Here is a 12,434-nt window from a genome sequence, read left to right as displayed (position 1 = left end):
AATATATAGTAGGGATGGCAACGAATATTCGAATATTCGTTCATGACACGAATATTCGAATACTGTTACACTATTCGAATATTCGGAAAAAAATAAAATCATAATAAATAAATAAAAACCAAATGCAAGAACCAGTATGTTCGTTTATCTAATTTACCAAAATTCGCTTTCATGGTAAATACGCGCGAAAATGGCTTCCGTCGCTGTCAGACGTGTCACTTCGTATATTTCATTATTAGCGTGCCGATATTGTACATCGCTATGTTGATGACATCGCACCCTGTAGTAAGTACCGCTAATTGCTTACCTTTAGAAATTTTATTAGTCCCCAACTGATGTAAATCTGTTACAAGTCGCCTTGTTTTTGGTAGGTGCGAACCGCATATTATTAAAAATCATCAGAAAGCACTTGAACTAATGACTCGGATTTCAATCAAAGTCGATTCAAGATGTATTTCAGTAAAGAAAAATGCCGAAAAGTGTTGTAAACAAGTCAAATGTAATGAATATTATTTTTATGTAAAACGGATTCCTCTTGATAATAAATGCATTTCGTGTGGAAAAAATAGTACAATCTACTCAATAATCATACAGAGGGTAAAGTTAAGCAAAATATATCTTTTATAAGACTCCCCCACCCCCACAGTCTTAATTTTACATCCCGTTTAATCGAAAATATACTCTTGAGTGCTATGCCGTCCGTCTCATTGGCATTAATGTAATATAAGAGGTAACGTTACTTGAATTGAATTTTGGAAAGTTTGGAGTTTGTGAATCTCGAGATTTGTGTTGTCTACAGCATCTCGTGAGGTCATATCTTTTACGCTCGTAATATGTTATTATGTATACACTCGTTTTACTTGGTAAATAAAAGTCGTTTAGTTTCGACTTTGTGAGCATTAACGCATTGGTCGGCTGAGTTATATTCACGACTGAAAATAGTTTCCGCATCTAGATAATACATGCCTATAATATATATAATATATATTTTATGTTTTGAATTTCAAAAAGCTCTACTGATCCAAGTTCGAATTATGAAGTTACATGTTCATTTTGTCAATAATGTTTAAAAAAGAAATATGTATATTTTGCATTTAAGTCATTTGTTTAATTGCTTTTGTCAACCATGGGAAACCTACACCTGCGGTGGACACCGCCGTGGGGTAGGGGGCACTCGTGTGTTGCTCATTGCGCAACACAGAGTGTGCTGCCATGAAGATGGTCTGATGCGACCCTCTCTTGGCGGCTTGGCACTTCCGCATATGTGGTACATACGGTTCATTTTACATTTTATTCAATTCACATATCAGTTGTATACCTCGGCCAATATTGTTATCTATTTATGACTGTTTGCAAATGTCTTTAGTGGTTAGTCTTAATGCATGTATAAGATATTTGTAAAATGTTTGTCAGTGGGTTGTATTGTTCTGTACAACTTGTAAAATATCAACAACGTATAATCTATGATTATCATGTCGTGCAGTTATTATAGAACAACATGTTTCTCCATTCGCAAACTATGACTACAATTTGTTATATGCCTCTTTTTTATTTAAACACTGTATGTGTTTATCACGTGACCAAGAAACAATTCTGATCTGTTTAATTATGAATATTGAATATAGACTTTTTTATTGAATCAATCTCCACATTGCCGGTGGTCTAGCACTTTCGTTTTTGATTCCTAGACTATCTATATTTTGGTCTGATTGATAAAACAACTGTTTTGTCCCTATATTTGGATTCTGTTCCGGAGTTTTGCATATTTTTTTTTTTTCCTTTCAATTTTAATCGCAAGACCGGGCACATTCTTTCATACATTGTGTACAACCCAGGATATATATTAATTTAATTTTGCTTATAAAATTGTTGATATTCTATTTATCAATGAATTGAAATCGCACAGTAATAAGCATTAATAATGGATAACACTATTTCATAATAAAGACTTCTCTTCCAATTTAGCTTTAGATTTGCATTAACAGTGAAATGTAATTGCTGAGCGTACACTCTTTTCCTGATGTACGATATCTCGCTATCTAAGCATTTTAATAGCATGTTATTTAAGAATACTCATTTATTACATGTATGTGTTTAAATGCTTAATATTATCTTGTTTATTTTTGTCTTTGTTTATATGTTTGTTGTTGTCATACTGTAAATATGTTATGCTCTTCAATAATGGAGGAATAAAAGGTATCTATCTATCTATCTGTATTATGTGAATCTGCTGTCAAAATGCAAGCTATGCCGCCTGTCTTTTTAAAGTATTTCACGCGATCATCCGATAAGAAGTCGGCTACGTGTAATATGTGTGGAGAGAACCTTACTTACGGGAGGGCTACATCTCTGTAAAAACATGTAAAAATAAGTAAAACCTATATAGATTATATGTAAATGGAGGCAAATAACAAATATTTTATATTCAAAAAGATGAACAAGCGATGAGAACGATAAGTCAGTCTTAATTCGTCAATGTCTAAATTATTTCCGGTGTAAACGAAAGTAGAACTAATGCAGAGCGCTGCTAAGGGTACGATAAATTCATAAGATTTTGAGTTGATTTGGTGATCATTTGATGACCGAATATTCGAATATTCGTTCGGAAGGCTGACCGAATATTCGAATACCAAAATTGCTATTCGTTGCCATCCCTAATATATAGTGAAGTAATACATTACTTTGGGCAAACCTGCAGCCATAGCCTGAAATATATAGTGAAGTAATACATTACTGGCGAGAAACTTGCAGCCATTGCCTGAAATATATAGTGAAGTAATACATTACTTTGGGCAAACCTGCAGCCATAGCCTGAAATATATAGTGAAGTAATACATTACTGGCGAGAAACTTGCAGCCATTGCCTGAAATATATAGTGAAGTAATACATTACTGGCAACAAACCTGCAGCCATAGCCTGAAATATATAGTGAAGTAATACATTACTGGGGACAAACCTACAGCCATAGCCTGATATATATAGTGAAGTAATACATTACTTTGGGCAAACCTGCAGCCATAGCCTGAAATATATAGTGAAGTAATACATTACTGGCGACAAACCTGCAGCCATTGCCTGAAATATATAGTGAATACATTACTGGGGTAAACCTGCAGCCACTGCCTGAAATACATAGTGAATACATCACTGGGGTAAACCTGCAGGCATGGACAAAAATATATAACGAAATTAATGTAGTGCTGAGGTAAACCTGCATCCACTATTTTACTGTATGTTGATGTTAGGATGCTCAATATTCTTCTTACCTATTAATAAAGCAGTAATTACCTGTGATGTGTCTGTCTGTTTATCTTTTCCACTGCCTTCACTTGAACCATCCCGTAGACAGTCATCCTGTTATAAATAAATAAATAAATAAATACAGGATATGTGTTAGTGTAAATGTTAAGATTTTATTTTAGTTTCATTTTTGTTTTTGTTGGGGTTTAAGTTACACTGACACAATTTTAGGTCTAACTGCGACTTTCCCATTTCTGCTGGATGAGTAAGACCTTTTATGCCCCATGTGAAGCTCGAACCCACATAGGTAAGCTTTAAAGGGGCAAATCAGCTGCCTTAACCACTTGGCCACAGAGACCTCTTGTTGTCAATACTACTTCTACACTGGTTTCATTACTTTGTATTGCTTAAAAGGACTAACCTTCACATTTTAGATGAAAAATAATACCTCTCAAAAGTCATTAAAAAATGAGTACTCTGAAAGTGACTAGTATTGAACAGAAAGTAGTAAACCTTTGCAACGCTTTTTAAACAATGCAAAAAATTAACAGCCTTCTTGCATTTTTACCAATATCTAACTTTTTTTCACTTTATCATTTTTCAGTGTCATATATACATTCTATGCCAAACTTGGTGAAAATGAACATGTTGAAAAATATCACCCAAACTGTGGGCAAGTATCTGACCTGGGGTTGACTAGTCAAGGTGTCAGCAGCATTAATATCAAACACAGTCTGGTTTCCTTCATCTGAGTTCTCTATGTTCTGGTCCCCAGCTTCCTGTATACTCTGGTTCCCTGTTTCCTGTGTAGGTGAACTTGGAATTATGATAGGAGTGGAACCATACACACCAGGTGATGGAGGAATCTCATTTCTGAAGTAAGTAGGGAAAGTATCAAGGTGTATTATTTTCTCACAAGTGCCTGAAATAACCTAGCTAAAAACCAAAACTACTTTAAAGCTGCTATGTAAACATAACGTTTTTTTTTTTACTTTCTGGTCCACATGACTGTATTGTTAGCATTACCAAAGTTAAGGTTTTTGCAGTACAAGTTATCTCTCTTCATATCCATAACTGTGAAATAACTTAATTACATGGGTATAAACTTTCGTGGTTTTGACCAAAACAACTACTTTACTGGGATATAAATTCATGGGTTTCCACTATAAAGATAAAAGAAAAGCTATTTTGCTTGTTTGTTGTCATTTAATTTCATGGACTGATACAGGAAGTCCATGAAATTTAGCTCCCCCCCCCACCCCAGCAACATATATTAGTAATTTCACAGTATAAACAAGGTTTATTACTTAATAAGATCTACAAGATTCCTCAATTTACAGTTTAAAAAAATTGCCATATTCTATTGTAATTTCTATTTCGGTATAACATACATTACATTCATGTACACAGTCTCTACGCAGGTGAAACACTGATGTATTTCATACCAATATCATAAAGTATTAAGTGTTATTTCATTTTATTATTGGCTTGTTAAGGCAACAATATACCAGAAGCAGTTTTTAAGGGTAAATCAAACACATACAAATATAACCAAATAAAAATATGACACTTAGTCTAGATCAGTTATAATTTTCCACTCAAATTGTGTAATTGCAAAAGATGTAAACTACGGTAACAGATATCTCTACTTGCAAGTTCTTGCCAAATGCAAGCATTGTAATTCTTTGCGGATCATAACTTTAAAATCAAAACTACAGTTATTAATATATACAAAGCTTTTTTAAATTTAAAATTTGTAAAATCATTTCTGGTTACTGTGAAATCATTAATTTTCGTTGGGGACTAATTTTCGTGGATTTCGTGGTTGAGTCAATCCACGAAATTTAATCCCAACGAACAAGTAAAATTCCCATTCATTTTATGTTCAAAAGTTGAAATCCATGAATACATATCCCCACAAAATTGTTGTTTTGACCAAAACCACGAAATTTCATGCTCACAAAATTATACAATTTTACAGTATCTGAAGGACTTAGAAATCAATTTCAACATTTTATTTAATGTCTTTCTGTTCTTGAAAGTTTTAGGGTCTATCTCTATTATATACAGGCAGTATTGTTTACTTCACTTACATTGTTTCTTCAACACTTTCTGGCACTAACATTGGTTTCTGTGAGAGATGTAGACTACCAAGGTGCTCGGATGGCGTTGACGGGCTTTGTTGATCTCCTATAAATATCAAAGACAGTGAATTAGGAGCCTACTGTTTCATCAACCAAATCAAGGACGTCATTTTCCTGAACTGAAATCCTATTTTGTAGGATTGAGATAAAAATTATTTTGACGCCCCAGAATAAGAAGGGTGTAAGTGTTAGTTCCTTTGAGAAAAGGAGGACCTAACTAAAAAATTTAACCAATGCCGACGATCAAGTGACGACAATACCTCGAATTTAACAGCTACATCTTTTGTGTGTGTGTGTGTGTGTGTGTGTTTGCTTTCTTTTGTTGCTGCTTTCTTTTTTAATGTGAACTTCTTCAGAGAACTAGTTATGTTTAGTGTGCATATGTGTAGAGATAAACTGCATGTGCCAGAGCCAGAATGAAGCCAGTTCATTTTTTATATGGCAAGAAAAACAAGAGCTGTCGGAGGACAGCAATGCTTGACTATTCTCTGGATTCTGTACTATTTCTTTTTAAATAAAGAAGCAAGGTTTGAAAAGGAATGATATACTTGCACCACTGTGACCATATTAACTTAAACAAGAGGGTCATGATGACCCTGGATCGCTCAACTGAGTAATATGAGCTACATGTTTCAAAGATCAAACTGATGATAAAATATTAAGAAGGTCAGTAGGTCACATTCATGGTCAATGAAATTCAGTTTTATGATTGGTGTGCAAAACTGTGTATGTCATCAAAATTTCAAGGCTGTATCTTAAAAAACAAGAAAGTAGGTCAGTAGGTCAAGGTCACAGTCAAGTGACATCATATAACTTGGTGTCATCAGGTAATTATAACTAAACAGTCTTGGAAATAGGATCAAATGATTTTTTAAGTATTTTTTCCTATATAACTCACATAGTAACTAAGTGACCCCAGGGCAGGGCCTCTTTTAACCCCAGGGGAATAATTTGAACAATTTTGGTAGAGGACTACTAGACAATGCATCATACAAATATCAAAAGCATAGGTCGTATGGTTTCAGACAAGAAGAGTTTTCAAATTTTTTCCTATATAAGTCTATATAAAACTTAGGACCCCCAGGGCAGGGCCTCTTTTCACCCCAGGGGTACAATTTGAAGAATTTTGGTTGAGGACCATAAGACAATGCTACAAACCAAATATCAGAGGTCTAAGTGTTGTGGTTTCAGACAAGAAGATTTTTAAACTTTCTTTCATATATAACTATGTAAAACTTGGGACTCCCAGGGCGGGGCCATATTTGACCCTAGAGGGATAATTTGAACAATTTTGGTAGAGGACCACTAGATGATGCTACATACCAAATATCAAAGCCCTAGGCTGTGTGGTTTAGTACAAGAAGATTTTCAAAGTTTTCCCTATATAAGTCTATATAAACCATGTGACCCCCCGGATGGGGCCATATTTGACCCTACGGGGTTAATTTGAATAATTTTGGAAGAGGACCACCAGATGATGCTACATACCAAATATCAAAGCCCTAGGCCATGCAGTTTTGTACAAGAAGATTTTCAAAGTTTTCCCTATATAAGTCTTTATAAACCATGTGACCCCCGGGGTGGGGCCATATTTGACCCTAGGGGAATAATTTGAACAAGTTTAGTAGTGGACCACTAGATGATGCTACACACCAGATATCAAAGCCCTAGGCCCTTTGCTTTTAGACAAGAAGATTTTTAAAGTTTTTCCTTTTGGTTGCCATGGCAACCAGAGTTCTGCATGGAATTCAATTCTTTGAACAATTTTGAAAGGGGGCCACCCAAGGATCATTCCTGTGAAGTTTGGTGTAATTCTGCCCAGTGGTTTTCAAGAAGAAGATTTTTTTAGATATTGACGGACACGCGACGGATGACGCACACCGCACGGCGGACATTGAGCGGTCACAATAGCTCACCATGAGCCTTTGGCTCAGGTGAGCTAAAAACTGCAATCATTACATCAATATTGAGGACAGTTTGTTTGTTTCAGTGCAAGATCTAAAGATAGAAGTGAACATCTGATGCAATATATTTACCAAGCATGACTAAAGATGTAAGAATTGGCACTCACTTATGGATAGGTTTATCCCAGATATTTTGATTTTACACGTAAAACAAATTAATTTTCTTCGATATACATTTCCAACATATAATAAAGAGATGTGATTGCAAACACAGAATGGGTGGCTATTCATATGTTGATGCTTTGAGAATTTATTATAATAAATTATTTAAGTTTTCAAGAACTTATTAACTTGTAAACAAGAGTCCCTAATCTGATGTAATATGTAAGTAAGATTCTGACCAAGGTTGATAAATATCTATAAAAAGGTTCATAAGAAAAAATGGGAGATGGATGAACCATAGACCATTCATATGTACCAAGAACTAACCCAGAAACCTTGGTTCCAGTTCACCTTAAAACTGAATCAAGAAAGGAACACTTGTTCAAAGTTTACCTGTTTCTTCAAATATGTCTTGGGATGCTGGGAACAGGTCGAATTTGTCCACTTTCAAATGACCTCTCTGAGTTTTGTACACCTCACACTGATCATAACTTCCAAGGTTAGACCGGCTTCGAGACTGAAAGCTGAAAACAAGCAACACTTCAGGTAACAGAAATTAAAGAAAAATAAAAGAAATCAAAATGCATTCTTGTCTTAACAAGTTGTAAAAGTTTGTTAGCTTTCCATTTACACAAGGACATGTCTTAAAGTAGCTGGTATATCTGACAAACCTGTGTTTTGTTTTCATTTGAGGTTTAAATTAAAAGACATGGTTCAGGGCATGCGATGACATTTCAGCTTTTATGGCAGTTGCCCTTATGAAAAAGATTTCATCAACAGAAAAGCATCTTGATAGAACCACAGACCTCCAACAAGCCAGCTAGGTGGTTTTCTCATTTGACCACCCAAGCTGGGCTCAACCCACAGATTTGCAGTCGTTTTTTTCTTCTTTTTATTATGACAAACAGATGTCAGGTCCTTTGCAGTTTGAAAAAATGCAATTACACTGGTTCAAAGTGGCATACACAACAAATTGTCTTTGTGTTTTTGAACTTAACATCTTGCTTTTTTTAACATACACATTTACAATAACTTCTTCATTTACCTTGACACATTGCTCTGACTACTTCCACTGCCAGATCCCGGGTTTTTGCCATTTCCTGTTTCATGTTGAGAATCATCATCAGTTCTCTCCCCTGGTATTAGAGAAACAAGAGGACCTTGATGGTCCTGAATCGCTCACCTGTCCCCACATGACCCAGTTTTGAGTATGACGTCGTTTTTTCTATTATTTGACATAGTGACCTAGTTTTTGAGCTCACATGAACTTGACCTAGATATCATCAAGATAAAAATTCTGACCAATTTTCATGAAGATCCTCTGAAAAATATGGCCTCTAGAGAGGTCACAAGTTTTTTCTATTATTTGACCTAATTACCTAGTTTTTGAAGGCATGTGACCCAGTTTTGAACTTGGCCTAGATATCAAGGTGAACATTCTGACCAATTTTCATGAAGATTCATTGAAAAATATGGCCTCTAGTTAGGTCACAAGGTTTTTCTATTTCTAGACCTACTGACCTAGTTTTTGACCGCACATGACCAAGTTTCGAATTTGACCTAGATATTATCAAGGTGAACATTCTCACTAATTTTCATGAAGATCTCATGAAAAGTATGGCCTCTAGAGAGGTCACAAGGTTTTTCTATTTTTAGACTTACTGACCTAGTTTTTGACCGCACTTGACCCAGTTTCGTTCTTGACCTAGATATCATACAGGTGAACATTCTGACCAATTTCATGAAGATCCATTGACAAATATGGCCTCTAGAGAGGTCACAAGGTTTTTCTGTTTTTAGACCTACTGACCTAGTTTTTGACCGCACGTGACCCAGTTGCAAACTTGACCTAGATATCATCAAGATGGACGCCGGACGCCGCGCAATCACAAAAACTCACCTTGTCACTTTGTGACTGGTGAGCTAAAAAGGTAACATATCTAGTAGAGACTTTCTCTTTTAATTTATCTTCTTTCAGTAAAGTCAGGGTTGCATCAACAAGAAAAAGACCAGTCTAATGGATGAATTGTATTTGTTTTGCATTGTGCATAGTCTCTAATCTTTTAATTCATTGATTGAATGGCAATGTATTTTCTTATTAATGATATTTTCTGTATGTGTACATATGATATGTGATCTACATTGAAGAGACTTAAATAAAAAAAATTAAAATCTAATGACAGCATTGAAAACTGGGCATAATTGGATAACTGTAAGTACAAGTTATGGAACTAGGAACAAGGCCCAGAGCCATCATTTCTTAGTCCTAAAGAAACCAGCTTATATATAAAACATTCATACATCCATAAAGGGAGGTAATCATTAACAAAGACCTTATGAACCATTAACAGTTTAAAATCTAACAAATAAAGGGTTGGTCTGGCACCCATAACACATTCCTATTTTTTTAGGCCTTACTTTTTCACATATATAGTGTAATTAAGTTTTTTTCGACACTTTTCTAAAAATATATTTATTCTCAATAAGTATGGCGTTCATTCTACCATATGTTCATACCTGACAGCTTCTTCTGTATAACAGTGACATCTTCCTCTGAATCAGAATCACTGAAAGAACAAAAGTTTGGAAAGGTTGCAATTTCACACTTGTACCACTGAAAGTCTATGTAGGATTTTTAGGATTTTATTCTTTTTTTTTTTTTTTTCATTTTAAGAGCATCTCAGGTGAAAGACTTCAGAACAGGACAATTTTCACATACTAAATACCTGTACAGATTCAATATTACTTTCAATATTTATGCACAGTTATGAACTCTCAAGTTTGTAGATTTACCCATATTGGCAAAGCCATAAAATTCATCAGAAAACTTTTAGCAAATTCTAATCAATTATGGGCAGAGATCAAAAATGCATAGTGTCACCTCAGCAAAAATAATGAGATATTGGCAAGTCAGTCTGGTTTTGCAATTTTCACTCTTTTCTGGTCATCGAAATGTATATATGAGTTGCACCATGAGAAAACCAACATAGTGCATTTGCGACCAGCATGGATCCAGACCAGCCTGCGCATCTGCGCAGTCTGGTCAGGATCCATACTGTTCGCTTTCAAACCCTATTGCAATTAGAGAAACTGTTAGCGAACAGTATGGATCCTGACCGGACTGCACGGATGCGCAGGCTGGTCTGGATCCATGCTGATTGCAAATGCACTATGTTGGTTTTTCTCGTGGCGCGGCTCAATTATGATTCCTTTGCCATTTTTACATTTGACTTAATTACTTCAGTTTTTATAGAATATAATTTTATGATTTCATGCCCTTTTGAAATTGCTGTTTTTGCCGAAATCGTAAACTCTGCACCAACAAAACTTTACAATATCACAGTATAGCAAGTCATTTAAGGTGTTTTGACTATTTACAAACCTCCTGTAACAAGTCCATTACCTACCTTATACAGTCTGAAGGACCCACATTAGCATCTGTCTTGTGAACACTGTCTGTGTCTGAAACTAGGACCGACACCTTTCCTGAAATAAAACAGAAATGTTTTTGGGTTTTTTTTGGTGTAGGGCATTTTCTTAACAGTATTTCAGTTATATAATTATGACAGTCACTTTACCTAATTATACAGTGTTCCAAGGTTCTTTACCAGTACCATATTTACCTCTTGAAAAACAAGAGGACCATGATGGTCCTGAATCGCTCACCTCTTCCCACATGACCCAGTTTTGAGTATGACGTCGTTTTTTCTATTATCTGACATAGTGACCTAGTTTTTGAGCTCATGTGACTCAGTTTTGAACTTGACCTAGATATTATCAAGATAAAAATTCTGACCAATTTTCATGAAGATCCATTGAAAAATATGGTCTCTAGAGAGGTCACAAGGTTTTTCTGTTATTTGACCTATTGGCCTAGTTTTCGAAGGTACGTGACCCTGTTTTGAAATTTATCTAGATATCATCAAGGTGAACATTCTCACTAATTTTCATGAAGATCTCATGAAAAATATGGCCTCTAGAAAGGTCACAACGTTTTTCAATTTTTATACCTACTGGCCTAGTTTTTGACCGCACATGACCCAGTTTCGAAACTGATCTAGATATCATCAAGGTGAACATTCAGATCAATTTTCATGAAGATCCATTGAAAAATATGGCCTCTAGAGAGGTCAAAAGATTTTTCTAATTTAAGACCTACTGACCTAGTTTTTGACCGAAGTTGACCCAGTTTCAAACTTGCCCTAGATATCACCAAGATGAACATTCAGACCAACTTTCATACAGATCCCATGAAAAGTATGGCCTCTAGAGAGGTCACAAGGCTTTTTTATTATTTGACCTACTGACCTAATTTTTAAGGCACGTGACCCAGTTTCAAACTTGACCTAGATATCATCAAGGTAAACATTCTGACCAATTTTTATGAAGATCCGTTCATGGGTATGGCCTCTAGACAGGTCACAAGGTTTTTCTATTTCAAGACCTACTGACCTAGTTTTTGATCGCAGTTGACCCAGTTTCAAACTTGACCTATATATCATCAAGATAAACATTCAGACCAACTTTCATACAGATCCCATGAAAAATATGGCCTCTAGAGAGGTCACAACGTTTTTTCATTATTTGACCTACTGACCTACTTTTTGATGGCATGTGACCCACTTTCGAACTTGACCTAGATATCATCAAGACGAACATTCTGACCAATTTTTATGGAGATCCATTCACAAGTATGGCCTCTAGAGAGGTCACAAGGTTTTTCTATTTTTAAACCTACTGACCTAGTTTTTGACTGCACGTGACCCTGTTTTGAACTTGACCTAGATATCATCAAGATGTACATTCAGACCAACTTTCATACAGATCCCATGAAAAATATGGCCTCTAGAGAGGTCACAAGGTTATTCTATTATTTGACCTACTGACCTAGTTTTTGAAGGCACGTGACCCACTTTTGAATTTGATCTAGATATCATCAAGATGAGCATTCAGACCATCTTTCATACAGATCCCATGAAAAAT

The 12,434-nt window shown here is 35.4% G+C and overlaps 1 protein-coding gene across 4 annotated transcripts in view; it reads right to left on the bottom strand.

Moving 5' to 3' along the window:
* LOC123523096 (TP53-binding protein 1-like) overlaps positions 1–12,434 on the bottom strand; it is a 92,681-nt gene that overhangs the window by 58,550 nt on the left and 21,697 nt on the right. For all 4 annotated transcript variants that reach the window (XR_008371970.1, XM_053549340.1, XM_053549339.1 and 1 more), the window contains exons 4-10: positions 10,859–10,937; positions 9,969–10,018; positions 8,497–8,587; positions 7,845–7,975; positions 5,335–5,431; positions 3,928–4,114; positions 3,290–3,355 (exon numbers count right to left, since the gene is read on the bottom strand). Coding sequence is in view for 3 of the 4 variants with exons in the window: in XM_053549340.1 (XP_053405315.1) it covers positions 3,290–3,355; positions 3,928–4,114; positions 5,335–5,431; positions 7,845–7,975; positions 8,497–8,587; positions 9,969–10,018; positions 10,859–10,937 (701 nt within the window). In the remaining variant the exon portion in view is untranslated. The remainder of the gene's footprint in view (positions 1–3,289; positions 3,356–3,927; positions 4,115–5,334; positions 5,432–7,844; positions 7,976–8,496; positions 8,588–9,968; positions 10,019–10,858; positions 10,938–12,434) is intronic.

This window comes from Mercenaria mercenaria, chromosome 8 (genome assembly GCF_021730395.1).
Source record: "Mercenaria mercenaria strain notata chromosome 8, MADL_Memer_1, whole genome shotgun sequence".
Classification (NCBI taxonomy): domain Eukaryota; kingdom Metazoa; phylum Mollusca; class Bivalvia; order Venerida; family Veneridae; genus Mercenaria; species Mercenaria mercenaria.
Note: the sequence above shows the minus strand (reverse complement) of the source record. Positions and strands in the feature narration are given on the sequence as shown.